General features: G+C 53.6%; 1 protein-coding gene across 1 annotated transcript; it reads left to right on the top strand.

Moving 5' to 3' along the window:
* The first annotated feature begins 1,306 nt into the window (after positions 1-1,306).
* ABCF3 (ATP binding cassette subfamily F member 3) lies at positions 1,307-19,174 on the top strand. The gene is made up of 21 exons (XM_008173153.4): positions 1,307-1,480; positions 3,480-3,627; positions 3,928-4,007; positions 4,471-4,523; positions 6,756-6,853; positions 6,979-7,101; positions 7,447-7,713; positions 8,064-8,144; positions 8,827-8,886; positions 9,500-9,556; positions 9,858-9,880; positions 11,007-11,062; positions 11,296-11,496; positions 11,868-11,944; positions 12,538-12,582; positions 13,155-13,287; positions 13,645-13,733; positions 14,244-14,335; positions 15,152-15,284; positions 15,806-15,893; positions 17,949-19,174. Exons 1-21 carry the CDS (start codon positions 1,408-1,410, stop codon positions 18,105-18,107), a joined length of 2,136 nt encoding a protein of 711 aa, XP_008171375.2. The 5' UTR covers positions 1,307-1,407; the 3' UTR covers positions 18,108-19,174.
* The last annotated feature ends 559 nt before the right edge of the window (positions 19,175-19,733 follow it).

Below are 19,733 nucleotides of genomic sequence, written 5' to 3' on the forward strand. Positions count from 1 at the left end.
GATACAGACTAACACGGCTGCTATTCTGAAACCTGTCATTGGTTAATATCTTGGGAGGCACCTTTTCTCCTCCCTACTGCAGCCAAATCTCTTGTTCGGGCCTTTGTTACGCTGTCCTTGATTACCGTGTCATCCTCCTCTCTAGCCTCCCCATACTCTCCCCTTCAGTCAATACAAAACACTGCCCCTCAACTCATCCTCCCTGCCTGTTGATTTCACAAATGTTTGCGAAATGCCTAGCACATAATGAAATAAGGTACATTAGTCTGTCCCCCTTGTGCGATGGGTGGCGCAGGCTGCCCTATTTCAGTTATTTTTCTGCCTGCCTTCCCTGGCCCCTTTGCCCCGTTCAGGTGCCAGCTCCTAGCGGTGCAATTCTCCTCTGGGTGGAATAAACTCAGGCCCTAAGTTGTGGGGGCCACAGCATGTGTCTGGGCCTGATGTATGGTAACAGAGGCTGGGGCGCTCCACACAGACCCCCCTCCTTCACCTGCCCCACAGCAGATCACTGCTGGCCGGCAGCATGTCTGCCAGAGACCCAGCGCTGTGCAGGGCAGGGGCATCGAGGGACGACGGCAGCCCCTAGAGCACTGTTTCTCAAATTGGGCTTTCTGACCCGAGAAGGGGTCCCAGGCCGATTGTAGGAGGGTTGTGGAATTGCCACCCTGGCTTCTGTGCGCCCTGCAGAGCTGGGTGGCCGGAGAGCAGTGGCGGCTGGCTGGGCGCCTGGCTCTGAAGGCAGCGCTGCCGCCAGCAGCAGCAGTGCAGCAGAAAGGGTGGCCTGGTATGGGGGTGGGGCCATAGTCACTTTTTGGGGGGGGGGGTCACCACAGCCTGAAGTATTTCCAAAGGGGGGGTCCCAGCATAAAGAAATGTGGGAACCCCTGTGCTGGGGCCCCCCAGCTGGGCAGAGTCATTGATGGGGGGCAGTGAGAGGCCCAAAGTCCCCAGCACCCCTGGGGGTCGGGATCCCCGCCGGCTGGTTCCCCCAGGCTACTGGGGGTGGGCCGAACCCCTCAATTCCCAGCAGCCCTCACCCCATCAGCAGGGGGGCGGGGCCCAACCTCTGATCACTGGGGCAACCACGTCGTTGCCCCGCCCCTTGACCTCTATGCTCTGCTCCCTGCTCTAGAGCCCCGCCCTCAACCCCGTTTCACACACTGCGCATGCGCCTCCCCTGTCCTGGCGGGAACTTCGAGGACTGCGCGCCCCAGGTAGAGGCGCATGCGTAGGACTCCCTATCCCGCCGTCCCTCGCGCTGTGGCTGGTCCCGGACTCGATTTCCCGGCAGCCCGCGCGCGCGGCGGACCTTTTCCCGGCGTGCCCCGCGCTTCCCCCTTTTCCAGGTCTGCGTGGCCCGGTGTGGGCTGGTCCGGGGCCTGCGGTCCGGTGCCGGGCTGCGCGGCGATGGCCTCCTGCGCCGAGATCTTGCGCAGCGAGTTCCCCGAGCTCGACGGGGAGGTGTTCGCCTACGTGACCGGTGAGAGGGCGGCGGGAGGCCCCGGGGGGTGGGGCCCGGCGGGGCTCGGGGATGCCCTGCCCGGTGTCTCGGCGGGGTCCCCGCTTCTTCCCGGGGCGCCCGGCCGCCGCCCTGCGGCTCTGAGGTGAGGCGGGCGCCGCTGCCCTCCCCGTGATCTCGAGCGTCCCCAGCCCCCGAGCGGGGCCCGCAGGCTCCTGCCCTGCCTGGCGCGGGGGAGCCGGGCGGGTCCGCTCCGCCGCCTGCCCTGCCAGGGCCGGTCTGAGACCCCGGGAGACGCTGGGTGTCTGCCCCGGAAACCGAGCCTCTGGGGCGGCCCCGCTCGGCGAGACGCCTTGGGCCAGCTCCCCACGCGCGGAGATTCAGTCACTGGCTGGCCCGGCTCATAGAACCATAGAAGATCAGGGTTGGAAGGGACCTCAGGAGGTTCTAGTCCAACCCCCTGCTCAAAGCAGGACCAATTCCCAACTAAATCATCCCAGCCAGGGCTGTGTCAAGCCTGACCTTAAAAACCTCTAAGGAAGGAGATTCCACCACCTCCCTAGATAACGCATTAAGTGCTTCACCACCCTCCTAGTGAAATAGTGTTTCCTAATATCCAACCTGGACCTTCCCCACTGCAACTTGAGACCATTGCTCCTTGTTCTGTCATCTGCCACCACTGAGAACAGCCGAGCTCCATCCTCTTTGGAACCCCCCTTCAGGTAGTTGAAGACTGCTATCAAATCCCCCCTCACTCTTCTCTTCTGCAGACTAAGCAATCCCAGTTCCCTCAGCCTCTCCTCATAAGTCATGTGCTCCAGCCCCCTAGTCATTTTTGTTGCCCTCCGCTGGACTCTTTCCAATTTTTCCACATCCTTGTAGCGTGGGGCCCAAAACTGGACACAGTACTCCAGATGAAGCCTCACCAATGTCGAATAGAGGGGAATGATCATGTCCCTCGATTTGCTGGCAATGCCCCTACTTATACAGCCCAAAATGCCGTTAGCCTTCTCGGCAACAAAGGCACACTGTTGACTCATATCCAACTTCTCGTCCACTGTACCCTTGGTCCTTTTCTGCAGAACTGCTGCCTAGCCATTCGGTCCCTAGTCTGTAGCAGTGCATGGGATTCTTCTGTCCTAAGTGCAGCACTCGACACTTGTCCTTGTTGAACTTCATCAGGTTTCTTTTGGCCCAATCCTCTAATTTGTCTAGGTCCCTCTGTATCCTATCCCTACCCTCCAGTGTATCTACCACTTCTCCCAGTTTAGTGTCATCTGCAAACTTGCTGAAAGTGCAGTCCACGCTATCCTCCAGATCGTTAATGAAATCACAGAATATCAGGGTTGGAAGGGACCTCAAGAGGTCATCTAGTCCAACCCCTTGCTCAAAACAGGATCAATCCCCAGACAGATTTTTGCCCCAAATCCCTAAATGGCCCCCTCAAGGATTGAACTCACAACCCTGGGTTTAGCAGGCCAATGCTCAAACCACTGAGCATATCCCTCCCCCCCATCAGAAGGCTTGCTGCTTGTGGGAGAGGCTTCAAACCCTGGTGTCTGAGGTGGGATGGGGGGTCTGATTATCTAGGTGCTTCTACAGCCCCCAGCAGCCTAGTCGGAGCCTTTCAAATATTAATGAAATTATTCTCAATTCCTGTGAGAGAGGGAGTCTGATCCCATGATGGGGATCTGAGGCACAGAGACACTAAGGCACCTCATTCCTGTTGGCTTTGATGTCAGTGAGGAGCCTAAATCCCTTTGAGGATCTGGGCCAAAGTGTCTTGTGCATGGTCACACGGGACATCTGTGGCAGAGCCTGGAATTGAACCCACAGCTCTCTTATTTGGTTTCTTCGATTGGCGCTAGAGTCCCAGCCCACTACCTTAAGCCCAGAATGATCCTTGTTGCTCAGTGGAGTTGTTAGGATGATGAAGTGCTGAGCCCGTGACGCAGTTTGTTATTTGGGTTGGGATTATTTGGGGCTTGTTGCTCAGTGGCTGGTCTCTTTCCTCTTGCAGGGATCCTGCATAGTGGCAGTGCAGATTTTGAGTCTGTGGATGATCTGTTTGAAGCGGTGGGAGAGCTCTTGCAGGAAGTGTCCAGAGACTCCAAAGACGATGAGGACATCCGGGGTATCTGCCAGAGGATGTACAACACCCTCCACCTGTAAGTAGTCTCTGTCAAGTGACGTGGTGGGAGGCTCTTGGGCCTCAGTGCAAGGGTCTGGAAACAGGCCTGGGGCCAAGGCGGTGAGAGATCAGGTGGGCTCTGGGTCTTGGGACGTGTTGGAGCTGTGCTGACAAGTGTCAGCATCTGGAAGGTATGGAATGAGGATGTCAAACGGAGTGACGAAGAATACCTTTGGGCAGCCTCTGAGACGCGTGGGGAGGTGTGTGGCAGTGGGAGTGGTGCAGGGGAGGATGGTATCTTGGCACCTTTACTCCCTGACTCTCCTTTATGTTACAGAGGTGAGGAAAACTCACGGGGATGCAGCCAGGTTCTGCTGGATGCACCTATTCAGCTCTCCAAGATCACAGACAACTATGGTAAGTAACGAACACTGAGCAGCCCTTGCTCCCAGGGAATTGACCGTAAGTGCCTGAGCTGGTCATCTGACTGGACAGTCTCCCAGCTGACCTGCTCCTTCCAACAGAAGCATTGTTGTGGTGGGAAGTTTATAAACTCTGGAGTTTATGGATTGGAATGAGACTCCCTCCTTGGGATGTTGAGGAGCTCATCCTGCAGAGTGGTGGTCTTTGAGACCGGGAGTTCTAATGGCAAAAACAGAACTAGGAATAAAGCCTTGAATTCTAGTCTCAGCTCTGCTACTCACTAGCCGTGTGATTTTTTTGGGCAGGTTATTTCGCCTCTCTCCATCTGTAAAATAGATTATTAATTTTCCTGCCAGGGAGCTGGGTAGATTTGTATTAAGCACTGAGCTTGCCTCGGCAGAAGGTGCTGGAGAGAGAGAAGGGCTGAGTGTTACTGTGCCTTTCTTGTTGATTGCAGATTCTGGCGTCGACCTGTTGCCGACGCTGTTGCTAAAGAGAGACCAGAACTCAGTAAGTAAGAAAGGGATACGTCCTGCTCGTGCTGTTACCAGCCTGCCCGCTGCATTGCTCGAGATGCTGAGAGGGCTTTGCTTTCTTACGCATATATCCACGCAATAGGCTGGGGAGTGAGGCTTTCTCTCTAGATGTTGACATTGCTTTCTCTCTGTTCACACCTTCACTTTTATGTGTGGGGCTGCTTGGTCTTGATCTGGTAAACAGAATTACCTAGGTAATTGTAGGCCTGGGAGCCTGACATTGATCCTGGATAGATTAGTGGAACAGCTGATGGAGGAGTCAATAAAGAATTAGAAGAGGGTAATAATACCAATCAACATGGCTTTATGGAAAACAGATCCTGTCAAACTAACTTGATATCACTTTTTAATTAGATAACAAGTTTGGTTGATAAAGGTAATATCAGTGTTGATGTAATATACTTAGACTTCTCCAAGGGGTATGACTTGGTACCGCATATTTTGATTTAAAAAACTAGAACAGTTTAAAAATAACAGTGCATGGATTTAAAAACTGGCTAACTGATAGGTCTCCAAATGTAATTGTAAATGGGGAATCATCATTGGGCGTGTGTGTTTCTAGTGAGGTCCCACAGGGATCAGTTCTAAGCTATTTAATATTTTTGTCAATGACCTGGAAGAAAAAATAAAATCGTTAATGATAAAAATCTGTAGATGAGACAAAGCTTGGGAGCGGGGAATAGTAAATAAGGAAGAGGATCACTCAGTGTGCTGGGTGCAATTGTGTTTCCGTACAGCCAAATGTCAAGTTATACATTTAGGAACAAAGAGTATAGGTCATACTTACAGGATACAAGACTCTGTCTTGAGAAGAAGTGACTTGGGAGGGTGGGGGACTTGGAGGTCATGGTGAATAATCAGTTGAACGTGAACTCCCAGTGTGATGCTATGGGCAAAAGGCCTAATGTGATCCTTGGCTGTATAAAGAAGACCCTCAAGCAGGAAGGTGATATTACCTCTTTATTTGGCACTGGTGCAACCAGTACTGGAATGTTGTCCATTTCTGATGTCAATTAATTCAAGAAGGATGTTGATAAATTGGAGAAGGCTCAGAGAAGAGCCATGAGAATGATTAAAGGATTGGGAAACCTGCCTTAGACTCAAGGAGCTCAATCTATTTAGCTTAACAAAGAGGCGGTGACTTGATCACAGCTTAGAAGTACATATATGGGGAACAGAAATTGGATGATAAAAGGCTCTTAAATTTAGCAGACATAGATATAACAAGATCCAAAGGCTGGAAGTTGTAACTAGACATCTTCAGATTAGAAATAACTTTTCTAGAAAATATGTACTAGTACAACCCCAGCTGTTTGACTGGAAGGAGGAAATAAATTAAGGGAGGTCCCCTGACCTGTGATATACAGGAGGTCAGACTGGATGATCACAGTGGTCCATTCTGGCCTTAAAATCTATGAATTTATTAAATATTGGAACCCCAGCCAGACTTACCCTGTTTCCCCGAAAATAAGACATCCTCCGAAAATAAGGCCTACTTACAGTTTTGCCTCTCGTTGTAATATAAGGCATCCCCCCGATAATAAGACCTCCCCGATAATAAGGCATCCACCGATGTGTACCGTATTCTTCTTCATTGAAAAATAAGACATCCCCTGAAAATAAGACCTAGCGCATCTTTGGGAGCAAAAATTAATATAAGACACTGTCTTATTTTCGGGGAAACAGGGTACTAACCATGTAGCTGGAGTTAGTATCTATCTGCCAAAGGCCCATCTTACTGGCTAAGTGGAATGGTTAATGGGGCGGAGTGAGTGGTGGGGAGGATGGGCTGTATTGGGGTAGGGGGGAGTGTTAGAGATAGTGAATTGGCAGAAGAAACTGGGAGACTCTCAGGTTCCTAGAATCATAAAAATGAGACCTGGGGGAAGAGCAAATGGTTAGATCCCATCAAGTTTGTCCACCACTCCAGGGCAAGATTATTCCCCCCAGGTAATTGATTGTCCACGGATTTGTCCAAATAGCTCCCAGCTGGAGCTGTGACCCTGAAAGCCCTGTTAGTACCATCCGCACCCTCTTAGTCACATCCTCGTGTCCCACCTAAATAATTGACCCTTCCGCCTCGAAATTTCCACCCATCAGGGATTTTTCCCTCCGAACTAGGCTCTTCCCCCTTACTGTAGTCAATTGTTCGAGGCCCCTGATGGTCATTCTTGCTCTTTTCTGAATGCCCTTCCTTGTGTCCCAGATGGTGAATGCCAAGAAGCTGGAGAAGGCAGAAGCCAAACTGAAGGCCAAGCAGACCAAGAGGACAGAGCGGGATTCCCTGAACCCCGCTGGCCTACTGTGAGTGTGTATGCGGCTGGAGGGCAGGCTCTGATCGCACTGATGAGTGTGGCTCTCTGGGGAGCCTGATATGCTCCGGGGCTTCCCCACACTGAAGCTCTGCTTTCTTTCATGTCTGGTTGCAGGGTCCTGGAGGAGGCATCTGCCAGCCAGGCATCCAGCAAGAAGGAGACTCGCATGGAGTCATCGGGCAAGAACAAGTCATACGATGTGCGCATTGAGAACTTCGACGTGTCCTTCGGTGAGCGGTGAGTCCCTGTGGGGTGGGAAGGACCCGGGGGAGGCTGGGAGAGGAGGGGTAAGATTGACATACAGTGGCCGCAGTGTGTGGGGGGGAACCCTAGAATAGGGGAGGTGGTGGGATAGGATTGTGGGGCAGCCTGGACTGGAATAGCGGGAGGTGGGGAAGATGCAACAGGTCAGGATTGAGTGCCACTGTGTGGGGGCTTGTCCTCCCTCTGGCTTTGGGCAGCAGTTTTCATGAAGTTCCCAGCAGAACCTACCATCCAGTGAAAGTGCTGCGCTGCGTGCTGCTGTGTCCTTGCAGGTGAACTGTCAGGCTGACTAGATATTGGTCTGTTCTCTTGCCGTAGTGTCCTGCTAACGGGTGCAGACCTGAACCTGGCATTTGGCCGGCGCTACGGCTTGGTGGGCAGGAATGGGCTGGGCAAGACCACTCTGCTGAAGATGATGGCCAGCCGCAGTCTGCGCATCCCCTCGCACATCAGCATCCTCCATGTGGAGCAGGAGGTGGCAGGGGATGAGACGCCGGCTCTGCAGAGCGTGTTGGAGTGCGACACCACCCGCGAGAGCCTGCTGCAGGAGGAGAGGGAGCTGACAGCCAGGATCAACGCTGGCAAGTGAGACTCTGACGTGTAGACCATGCCTGAGCCTAGGGTTCCGGTTCCGTTCCTAGTGCCTGAGCCTAGTGTCCCTGAGAGACCTGTGCTTTCTCCTGCCACGTGCTAGCACTGAAATTGAGCCCTAGGGGCGGCTAGTGGCTTTCATTTCTCCTCCCTGGGGCTGGTCTCTTTCAGATTAAAGCTCCAGTAGGAATGGAGTGCATGCCCCAGGAGCTTGAGTTCTGCTTAGATGAGCCTCCCTGCTTGCCTTCTACCCCAGCCTAGGGGCGCACAACCCAAGAGAGCCGATTTTTTTTAATCCCTGACCATAAAAGAATTCCCTATGCTGCCCTTGTGTCTCCTTCCAGGGGACAAGGTACAGAAGGTGACAGACTGTCGGAAATCTACGCCAAGCTGGAAGAGATCGAGGCAGACAAGGCGCCAGCCAGGTAAGATGAGTCCCCTTTCTGAGCCGGCATGGGGTCTGCCCTTAGCTATCTGCAGCCAGCCTGGGGTGTTGGCTGATGGGTATTTAGACTGGTGGGCATGGACTCCTATCAGTGGGATGTCCTTACCTGGCCATGGAATCTAACAAATGGGCTAGAGGTTCTTGTAGCCCTGCTCCTACCTCATTCTCTACAGCTGGGAGAGGTTGTGACTGGAGGAGCTGGGAGCTCCCCAGAGATTTTTGGGAAAGTCAGGCTTTCTTACCCTCTAGTGACTAGATGAATGGTGCTCCACTGGGCCTCTGGGACTTCCCAGAAGGTGACCGGCTGGGAGATGTTTCCATGTCTGTTGTAAGTAATAGAAACTGAATGTTATGCTGGCCTGAGAGGCAGGGCTGGACTTCTTTGGCTCTGGGCCAGTGCCCTGGAGTCAGTGTCTGATTTCAAACTCCAGAACGTCATCTCAAAACCATCCTGTGCCCTGCTGGGAAGCTGGGATTCCCAGCGTGCCTGCTGCTGTTGGGCAGGAGATGGGTTTCTGCTGGGCCCCAAATCTTGCAGCATCCTTTCGATACCGCAGCAGTCTCCATTGCAGCACTTGTCCTGGATTCTGAGCCCTGTGCTCGGGCAGTTACACGTAGCTGTCGAGTGCATTTCAGGGGCCTGTCTCTCCTCTTCCCCACAGGGCGTCTGTCATTCTTGCTGGGCTGGGCTTCAGTGCAAAGATGCAGCAACAGACAACCAAGTAAGTCTCCCCTGGTCCGTGCATCAAGGTGTCAGTGCTTGGGTAGATTCCTCCCTGCCCTAGGCATGGAGGGGCCTGGGCCGCCCGACCCACTGCTTCTCTCTTGCCAGGCTAGAGACATCAGACTGAACATTGGGCACTGCCGGGTGCTCTGTGGGTCACTGGCGTCCCCTTTGCTGTTGCTGTGGGGGTGGCCTGGAGCGGCTGTAACAGCAGCTGGTATGCTCTTTGGGAGGACGTGGCTGTTTCCCTCCTGAATCAGACTGCTGCAAATGTGGCAGGGCACAGAGCAACCCAGCATCATGTGATGCTGCTCTCAAGTTCAGCAGCTGGCACGTCATGGCGAGGTTTTGCTGCCCCTTGTAACTTCTGAGCCACGGCCTGCTGCATCTCACCCTTGCTGCAGTGACAAGCTCTCTCTGGGATGACAGCAGAGTTTAAAGGGCACCTCCTTCCCCAGGTGGTGGTGAGCCCTGGCATCTCTGCTGTGGAGGGGTCATGGGGTGAGAGAACAGGGTGACTTGTGGGTGAGGATTTCTTGTGGATGAGCTAGGTCAGAGTGGTTCTGTATTGAGTGCTGATGCCTGCTCTATGTGGCTTTTTCTCTACTCAGAGAGTTCTCCGGGGGCTGGAGAATGAGGTTGGCCTTAGCCAGGGCCCTTTTTGCCAGGTAGGTCTCAGCATGGTCCATATTTGATCTTATTACACTCAGTTCATCTCTGTTAAAGTAGGCTAGACTCCGTGATGGCAGAGCCCAGGAGCTACCTTGGGGTTAGCTCACACTCACTCTGCCAGCAAGGGAGCAGGGCAGTACTGGCTGTGGGGGGGAGCCCCCAGCTACTCTGGTCCCAGCCTCTCCCGGCAGCGTAACAAATAATTGAATTAAAACCATCTTACAGTAGATCTACTCATATTTAAACCTGGTATTAACTGTTCTCTCCCTCCTCCTCCTTCCTCCCACTCTCTCTCAGACCAGATCTTCTTCTGCTTGATGGTAAGTGAATGCCATGAATCCCTTCTCATCTCTGAGCTGTGGCCGTGTGGGTTGCTGGGAATGGGAGACCTGGTATGGCTTTTTGGCCTCCTATCCCGAGTGAATGTGCAGCTGTTCACCGGGTGCTGTCAGGGCCGTGGAGATGCCTTGCTGCATGTGGCGCAGTGAGACCCCTGTGTACTGGCTCACCAGAGGAGTCCAGACATCTAAGGAAGTCAAATAGCTTATCCTGTCCCCTCTTCCTCCCTGGCCATTGATCTTGGCTGGCCTGGTGATCTCTGTGTGGGAGATGGCCAGGGCTCTGGCCGGATGATGGTGCCCTGAAGGCAGATCACTTAACACAAATGGGTTACTTAGTACCTAGACTCGGCTGCAGCATTCTCCCCGGAATGATCCCTTCCCCAGTCTCAGGAGTGGAACCAGGTTCCCAGCAATTAGCAAAGCCATCAGGGTGGAACAGTTGGATCCCTTCCCCAGGAGAAATGAGGCAGAATGGAGCTCCCCAAGTTGGTTTGGCCAGGACACGGGTTAACTCCCAACGTTCTGGGCCTCCGTTACACACTTCATGTATATGCTGGCACTGTGGCCCCTTGCAGTGTGCCAGGGCGTGGGGCGTCAGCAATGGCTTAGAGGGGAGAGTGCCCACTGCTGAGCCATCTACATCACACCCTGCAGCACAGCACCCCCTAGCCCCGTACTGTGCTCACCGTGGGCACTGCTCCTATAGCACTCTCTGCACGTAGGAGTCCTTCTCGTCTGTCTCCTGGTTCCAGCCTGAGTCACAGGGGAAAACCTCTCCACTCTGGAGCAGATGTTGGCTTGTTCAAGGGCTCTGAAGGTGTTACTATTTGTGTTTATTACCAAAGATGACTTGAAACCTGCCAACCGTGCAAGTTGGGAGCCACCAGATTTTCCCTGTTTGTTGCATCTTGTCCGACTCTCACCCTGTGGGTGTATGCAGTGCCCAGTACATTGTTGCCATGATTCTCTGGGCACTGCTGTACCAGTCCCCTTTCCAATGGTCCTAGTTCTGGAGCAAGTGGTAGCTTTGCATGTTCTTATCAGCTTGCTGTTTGCCATCCTTTGTGAGGGCTGAATCCCCTATCCCTTTTCTGTTCCCTTTCAGAGCCTACTAACATGTTGGATGTGAGGGCCATTCTGTGGCTGGAGAACTATCTGCAGGTAGGTGAGGATGGCAAAAGTGTCATGTGACCTGTGGCAGGCTGCTGTCTAAGATCACCAGTTCTTTGGTGATGCACCATTGGAGTGGAGATTACTCCCTAATGGTTTGACAGGCAGTAGCCGTGGGATATGGGCCCCTGTGGCACAGGCTGGAGTTCCCCGTTGGCTGGGTGAAGCTCCCCTGGGGTCAATTGATGCCTTGGCTCAGGCCTCCCTGCTACTATCTCCTCTAGACCTGGCAGTCAACCATCCTAGTGGTGTCCCACGACCGGAACTTCCTGAATGCGGTGGCCACTGACATCATCCACCTGCACTCGCAGCGTCTCGAGACCTACCGGGGCAACTTTGAGAACTTCATGAAGATCAAGGAGGAGCGGCTGAAGAACCAGCAGCGCGAGTATGAGGCCCAGCAGCAGTACCGGGAACATATCCAGGTACAGAGGTGGTGGCGTGGCGTGGATGTGATCCCATCCTGTGAGAAGAGCATCGTTGTACCATTCTGGGACTTCCTCCAACAGAGGAGCCAGTTTACAGAACTCATTCGTGTGCAGCATGGCTCTGGCGGTTGCCAGTGGGGGGCAATGGAGGGGCTCCTAGGGGGAGCATCTCTAGTCCTCCTTCATACTGACATAGACTGTTCTCGGGCTGTCCTCCATGTTGCTCTGGCTTTAGAGGGGGGATCTGGCCCACAGCTCAGCTCCCACTGTAGGAGGACAAGCTCTGAGGTGGGGCCTTAGCAGCGGGCAGAGGTTAGTGGCTGGTACCACCTGGGGCCAGGGGACTCTGATGATCTGTTCTCTCCTAGGTCTTCATTGATCGATTTCGCTATAATGCAAACCGGGCGTCCCAAGTGCAGAGCAAACTCAAGCTGCTGGAGAAGCTGTGAGTGTTTGGGCCTGGGAGGAGGGGAAGCAGTGGCATGTGTTTGGACTGCACCACTGGCACAGTGGGGGGTAGACCGTGACATGCAGTTAAACTATGCCACTTGGCCAGGTGGTAGGGGACAGCTCTACGCAGGCTTTAGGGGGTAAAGCACCTAATCCTATTTGAGTAAGTAGAAGGTGTTGATGGTTCCACATGGGCCTGAAACACAGTGGAGTTTCTCTAGGCTTACAGGGCTGGCTCTGGGGCCTGGGAATGGCTCTGGACCCAGAAATGGCCGATCTCTGGCTGTCCAGACATAGGGCCTGCTCTTTTGGAGGGGGTCACCTGACCTACATGGTCCGTTCCCCAAGGGTTCATCTCCTCTTTGCTTCCCATCCTGTCTCTGAGGCCACCTGGGGTGAGACTGTGGGGCTGGATGGTTGTACAGTATGTGGCTGGGGGTGTCACTGACCTACTCCCGGCCCCCTGCTCTGGGGCAGAAGTCCCCCCACTCCACCCCAGCCCAGGGAATTGCATGGCGTGTGGGGAGGAGGCACTGTCCTGGTACAGCAATATCTCCGCTCAGAGTGACAAGTTTCTCCTTCTCCTAGGCCGGAACTGAAACCTGTGGACAAAGAGTCTGAAGTGATGATGAAGTAAGTGACCACAGAGCCCATCGTGAGGAACTGGTAGCTCGGTTCCCTGTACTGGTGACTAGCAGCCTCAGACCCACAGCTTCCTGCCTCCCAGGTCCTGTTACCGGGAGTGTGCTCTGTAAAACATGGCCTTATCAAGGCTGCAGAAGCTGGTGCCATCTCCCCAGGTTGCCCTCCTCTCTGCCTTCCCTGGTATCCGGCCCAGGCATGCACATACATCCTACTGTTTTCTTGGTTTGTTTGCATCATTCTCTTGGTGGGTGCATGGATCCAGGTCCAGGGAAGATGGGTTGGGTGGGCCAGATACAGCCGTGATGGGGGCACACGGCAGGCAGGTGGGGTTCTGTGTTGAACGCCTTCCCTTTCCCAGAAGGTGGAGGTTGGCAAGTGTGGAGTAAGCGAAGCAGCGTCCTTTCCTGCCCTCACCCACACACCATACGAGGCAGGGTATTTCTCCACTTCAGGTGTTGTGCTTCCCCCGGCAGCCTCTCCCCTTGCCTGTTGTATTCACCTCCCTGGGCTTTCCTCTCCTCCCCCCCCCCCCCCCCCCCCCCCACCCCACCCCCTTACAGGTTCCCCGATGGCTTTGAGAAATTCTCTCCCCCAATCCTGCAGCTGGATGAAGTGGATTTCAGCTACAACCCAAGTCACTGCATCTTCCGTGGCCTCTCTGTCTCAGCTGACCTGGAGTCCCGGATCTGTGTGGTACGTACTGGGGACCTGGTCTTCTAGCTGGGATGGGGCCTCAAGGGGATGCTTCAGGAGAGACCTGGCAGGCCCTAGAAGTAGGATTTGGGCAGTTGAGGCAGATGTCGTACAAGGGGATCACAGCTGGAGTGTGGCAAGTAATCCTTTTGTGGCCAGCTGGGGCTGTGGGGCTCTTTGCATTGCTGCAGTATCTGCTGTCTTGTGGCTAGCCCCCCTTGGTGTGGAGGAGGGCCCTGAACAGTGGTAATGGGGGATGGTCAATTATACCTTCCACCCCCAAAATCCAGTCCAGTCTTGGGGCCCCAGTGCGGTCCCTGTGGGACCTAGTCTCTCATCAATTGCTTCTTTGCCCAGGTCGGGGAGAATGGAGCTGGCAAGTCAACCATGTTAAAGATCCTGATGGGAGACCTGGCACCTGTTCGAGGGATTAGACACGCACACAGGTACAGCTTGCGTTGCTATTGCCTGGCTTTAGCACATGGGGAGGGGTTGGGGGGGGATCGTGGAGTAAGGGCCAAGAGGTCTCTGGATTTGCAAAGGCAGAGGGGATTGTGGGAAATTGCCCCCTGTTTGCAGAGTGCTGGAGGGAGCATGGATTATCGGCCACTTCCCCAAAAGCACAATGGGTGGGTCCCTGGAAAGGCTGCTCCTTCTGCCCTGGGGCCACCTCCCGACATCTCCGGTGGCTTGGGGCAACCTGCATTAACATGTTTCCCCAGTTACCAATGGCCAAGACTTAATGGCCAAGAGCTCTAAGCTGTCATGGAGCAGCCAGATCCCCAATCCCTGGGGAAGTCAACCCCCACTTCCGCGCCCCCCTCCGCCACACACACCACACTTGCGCACACCTTCCCTTCCTGACGCCTCTGTCTCGCTCTTGGCAGCAAGTGGGTGGGGCCTGAGGAGCTCTGGGTAGCGCTGCCTATAATGGCTTCTCTTCTCTGGCTTGGCAGGAACCTGAAAATTGGCTACTTCAGTCAGCACCATGTGGACCAGCTGGACTTAAACATCAGTGCTGTAGAGTTATTGGCCAAGAGGTTCCCAGGTGAGCATCAGACTTCCATGGACATTGACCCTGGGCCATTCTGAGCGCTTGGTGGTGCCAGGTGAGACCTACATTTGATGTCTTGCCTCCTGGGCCAAGTAGAGCTGGCACTTGGCGTCCTCTGCCAAGCAAGGAGCAGCATTGATGCACTGGGGAGGCCTCCCCTGGATGCAGATAGGAGCTCCTGCCTAGAGAACCAACCACCTCTTGTAGTGCTCTGGGGTCATCCTCTTTCCTCGTCTAATATTTCCCCACCTCACGGGAGCTGCAGGCTCTCTGATACCTGGCTTGAAAAGTTTGGGTAGTGTCACAGTGCGAGTGCTGCAGGGATGTCTGACGCTGCAGACAGCCTGAAATGGGCCATGGGAAGTGATTGTTGTCGTTAGGTTTCAGAGTTGTGCATCAGCATTGCAGATTGTTTAGCTGCTGATCATTTTAGCCGCAAAAGCCCCAATTGCTCCTCTCCCAGCTGCCAAAACCTTCAGCCTTCTCCTCTCTGATGTAGCTTTACCTTTATATACAAACGTGCAGCACTGAATTTAGGGACATTGTCACTTGAATTTCATCTCAGCCAGTACCCTGGAGCCCCTGTCCTGATTGTGTCACTCAGGTTCATATTGAAGCCTCTGTGAATTTCCTCCATTCTGCTGCTGCATTTCCCTCTTCCTGCACTTGAGCACTGCAGATTCCGGGGGGCTTGGTGCAGAACCTAGGTCCGGCTTGCCTGGCTGACTGGAAGCTCTGAGTTTGTATCTTGGGAGCTAATGCCCGCAGGCCAGGGCTGGGTTGTGACATTCTCCCTGTGTTCTGTTTCAGGGAAGACAGAGGAGGAGTATCGTCACCAGCTGGGAAGCTACGGAGTCTCCGGGGAGCTGGCCGTCCGCCCTGTCGCCAGCCTATCGGGAGGTCAGAAGAGCCGAGTGGCATTTGCCCAGATGACCATGCCCTGGTAATCCTCTCCCATACGTTGCTCCTGCTGCTGTTAGTGACACGGCTCTGTCTCTAGGTCCTGTTGGTTTTAGGGAGGAAGCCGAGATGCTGAGAGTCTTTTACTGGCTCTGGCTGAGTAGGAGACCCAATGCCCTGGGGCTTTCTGGGGAAGCATGGTCACCCTGAGGGAGCTATGCATGCAGACAGGCATGCAGCTTGCTCTTGTCATTACCCTTTTGGGCTGAGTCCACAGTCCCATTCTTGGGACGTAGGGGTCCCTATAGCCCACACTGGGCAGAGCAGATACTTGGGGACCTGAGCCTTGACAGAAGACACTGCCACGTAGAGCCCGTCTATCACGTTCTGAGCGGCATGACCAATACGCTGGGCTCCCCCGTCCAGCCTGAGACCTTGCTCAAGCCCCGCTAACAGGGGGCCCGTTGTTCTTGACGGTAATGCCAGAAGGTGACTGCACTGCGGGCTCTGCATGGGTCTCTTCCAGTGGGATGCTGAGTTGCTGATTCTTTCCTCTCCTTCCAGTCCCAACTTCTATATCCTGGATGAGCCGACAAACCACCTGGACATGGAGACCATTGAGTCCCTGGCGAAAGCGTTGAATAAATTCCGGGTAAGGCTCTCCTGGGTCTGACGCTCCCTGCAGCCTCTTGTCTTGTGGTGCTGCAGCATCCCAGCCCAGTGGGAGCCACTAAGAGTAGTTAAAGTGGCCCCAATTATCCTGGCCAGTGGAGAACATGGTGCATTTCCACCATGACTCTGTGCTTCCTGTCACTTGGCTTGTTTCAGACTTCCCTTGAAAAATATGGTGGTTCTTTTAGTGCCCAGGAAAGTGGCTGACCAGTAAGAGCCAGCCAGAGAGCGGCCCTTCCCCTAACTCTGAGAGATATCTGGACCCGCAGCATCCCCTCTTCTAGGTCAGGGTATCCTCCTGCTCTACCAGCACACTTCACTTCAGCCTGGCCTTCAGCACATTGTACTGTTCCAGTACTAGGCAAAGCTGCCGCTTGTGCCATATTTTGTGATGTCTTCATGGGGATGAACTCCTGTTTGTCAGCATGAGATGGGCCCGTCACAATCTCTTGTTTACAGCAATAACTTGACAGGTTAACTCAAAATCCTCCTACTTCCAAAGAGAAGCCACAGCTTGGTCAGGCAAAGCTGAGGGCAGTGGCTGAGTCTCGCCGTGAGTCTGGGTGGCCAGTGGCAAACTCTAGTTGTAGGCCAAGGAGTGAAGTGAAAAGCCAGAGTCAAGCCCCTTCTCACTACACACACAACCCCTCCCCAGACAGTGCATTTTCCGTCAGCCTTGGCCCCAGATCTCCCAGGAGGAAAGGTGAGGGTCCCGAGCCAGGCTGGAAGAAGCTTTAGTTCCCCATTACCCCCCCCCCCCCCCGTCCCTCCTGCCTACTTGTACCATGTAAAGTAGGAGTTCCCAGTGGGCCCATTCTGCAATAGACGGAGACCAGAGGTTCCAGTATGCAGTGCAGCCTAGCTATTGGATTGATATAAAGTGGGAAGATGTATCCAGTGGGGCCCACAGAGGTCACTCTTGGGTCTGGAAACTGTCAATGGAGGACATGCTTATAACATTTGCAGATGACACCAAGCTGGGAGGGGTTGTGAGCACTCTAGAGGACAGGATTAGAATTCAAAATGACCTTGACAAACTGGAGAATTGGTCTGAAATCAACAAGGTGAAATTCAAAGTAAAGATCAATGCAAAATACTTCACTTGTTAGGAAAGAAAAATGAAATTCACAACTACAAAATGGGGTATAACTGGCTAAGTGGTTGTCATACTGCTGACAAGAATCAGGGGGTTATAGTCGGTCACAAATTGGAAGTCAACAATGTGATGCAAATGAAAATGCTAATAGCATTCTGGGCTGTATTAGCAGGAATGGCATATGTAAGACACAGGAGGGAACTGTTCCGCTCAGTGTTGGTGAGGCCTCAGCTGAAGTAGTGTCTAGCTCTGGGCACCGCTTTAGGAGAGAAATGGATAAATTGGAGAGTGTCCAGAGGAGAGCGTCAAACCATAAAGGGTTTAGAAAATCTGACCCTATGAGGAAAGGTTTAAAAAACTTGGCCTGTTTAGTCTAGAGAAAAGAAGGCTGAGGGGGGGACCTGCCAGTCTTTAAATAGGTTCGGGGCTGCTATAATGAGGTTGGTGATCAGTTGTTCTCCATGTCAACTGGAGGCTGGACAAGAAGCAGTGGGCTTAATCTGCAGCAAGGGAGATTTAGGTTAGATAGTAAAAAATACTTTCTAACTTTAAGGGTAGTTAACCTCTGGAATTGGCTTCCCAAGGAGATTGTGGAGGTTTTTTGGGCAGGTTGGAAAACACCTGTCAGGAGTGACCTCGGTTTACTTGGTCCTGCTTCAGTGCAGGGCCGTACTTGATGACTTCTTGAGGTCCCTTTTGGCCTTACATTTTTATGATGCTGTTTTCCGTGCCCGGACCTGTGGTCTGCATCTCCAAGAGCTACTCAGGCCACCCCTGTGGTATCAGCAGCCCTTTGAATCTCTTGGCCTCGAAGCCATGGGGTCAGCCGACTTAACAAGACACATGGCCCTTCCCCATAGTATTCAAGTCGCTATTTAGAGCTGGGCTGTTTCCTGCCCCTCTGGTGTAAAGCACTTTCTCTTTGCACCTCAATCTCAGGGCGGTGTGATCCTGGTGTCCCACGACGAGTGCTTCATTCGCCTGTTGTGCAAGGAGCTGTGGGTGTGTGAGAACGCTACCGTGACGCGCATTGAGGGCGGCTTCGATGAGTACAGGGACATCCTGCAGGAGCAGTTCCGGAAGGAGGGCTTTCTATAAAGGAGGCACCTGGCTGGAGTGGGGAAGTGCAGCGGCCGCAATATCCATCTGAAAGGTGCCCAGCGGAGCAGCGGGGACACCACTTGCACCCCATGGACTGTCAGCTGTGCCATCTGCTCTGTCGTCTCTTACCCTCCCCCCAGAACTGCAAAGGTGTTTGTGGGGTGTGGAATGGGCCCTCTCTCCTGCCTCTAGAGCTGCACCAGGCCTCTGCTGGGCAGGGGTGAATGGACAGCAAAGGGAGGGGGGGAGGGGGGAGTCTAAAGCTGCGGAGCGAGGGGAGGGGTGCAGAGTGGGTATTGTCTGCTCTGAGCACGTCCTCTCCTCTGCCACCTGCCCAGTGCTGCCTAGCTCAGCCAGTCTCTGCGGTTCGTGGAGGATTGGTGCTCTGAGTGCGCAGGGAGCGCTGGGCTTGAGTGCTGCTACCTCTTGCACCTTGAGCTGCTCTGCTGAGAAGAGGGATGGAGTCTTTCCCTCCCCCCCAATTTTAACTTAAACCATGTGAGATGCTGGGAAAGGCCTCTCAACTTCTCTGTGGAGAGAAGCTGCCGCCTCCTGGCTTTTCAGTCCTTTTTACCTGCCAAACACTAGTCAAACCCCCTTAGGAACACACTTCTTTCTTCCTGGTCTGACCCTATGCTCCTGTCCCCGTCCTGCTAAGGAGTGGAGGAGCTTATGCTGCTGCTGAAAGGCCCTGCTTCTTGCTAAGGTCCTTTGGAAATCCTTGACAGGGTTTGCTGTTTTCCCTAAGCTGCAGTCAGTAAGAGCCAAGGGCTTGTGTTGTTTGGCAGAGTAGTGGGCCACTGTGATTCAGACAGGGACAAGATCTTGCCTGCACACAAGCTTCTGCCAAACTTAACTACTGCACAAATCCCTGCACCCTTCTCCCAGCTAAAGGCCTCTCCATGCAGGACTAGGCTTGGTCCGTCCCAGCTGCCACCCTATGTTTCATTTCTTTTTAAATGATCAAATACTGTACATTGCAAGGTAAGTTATTGAGCACGGAGTGAAACTCCCTGTTCCTCAGCCCAGTGGTTGCAGTGTAAATAAAACCAGAACTTGATGGCCTTGGAACTCTTATTTCCCTAGTGGATTCCATGTGCTGGTTTCCAGTGTGTTTCTTTACTGCCCTTTCTACTGCTAGTGAATGGGGGCAAGAGGGGCTGGTTACAGTTTCTGCACAATCTCTGCCTCCAGTTAGGAACCGTGCTATGAAAGGGGAGTTTGATTATTCAGTTCTTGCTCAAGGACTGAATGAGGGGGAGGGAAAAGATCCAGCCCTCCTTCTGAGCAAAGCACAGAGTACCAGGAGCATATCATGAGCAAAGAATTCTTTGGCCACTACTATTAGAAGGGGGGAGTGTTACAAACAGGCATAGGAATGGGTGGTGTGGTGATGCTGAAGCTTGTGTGTGGCCAGCTGAACTAGGCGGGAAGAACTTTTTCTAAAGTTACCATCTGCAAGGAGTCTCATTGCTTGGTCTCTGCTCCCTAGCATGAGGCAGGCACTACTCACTCCCCAGGTTCCGAGAGCTTTTATGGCAATGGTAAACCCCCCCCCCCTTCTTTGCTGGCAGTCATCCATCACCCTGGGAGCAGGACTGCTGCCCATAGAACCCTCCATCA

Source organism: Chrysemys picta, chromosome 9, assembly GCF_011386835.1.
Source record: "Chrysemys picta bellii isolate R12L10 chromosome 9, ASM1138683v2, whole genome shotgun sequence".
Taxonomy (NCBI): Eukaryota; Metazoa; Chordata; order Testudines; family Emydidae; genus Chrysemys; species Chrysemys picta.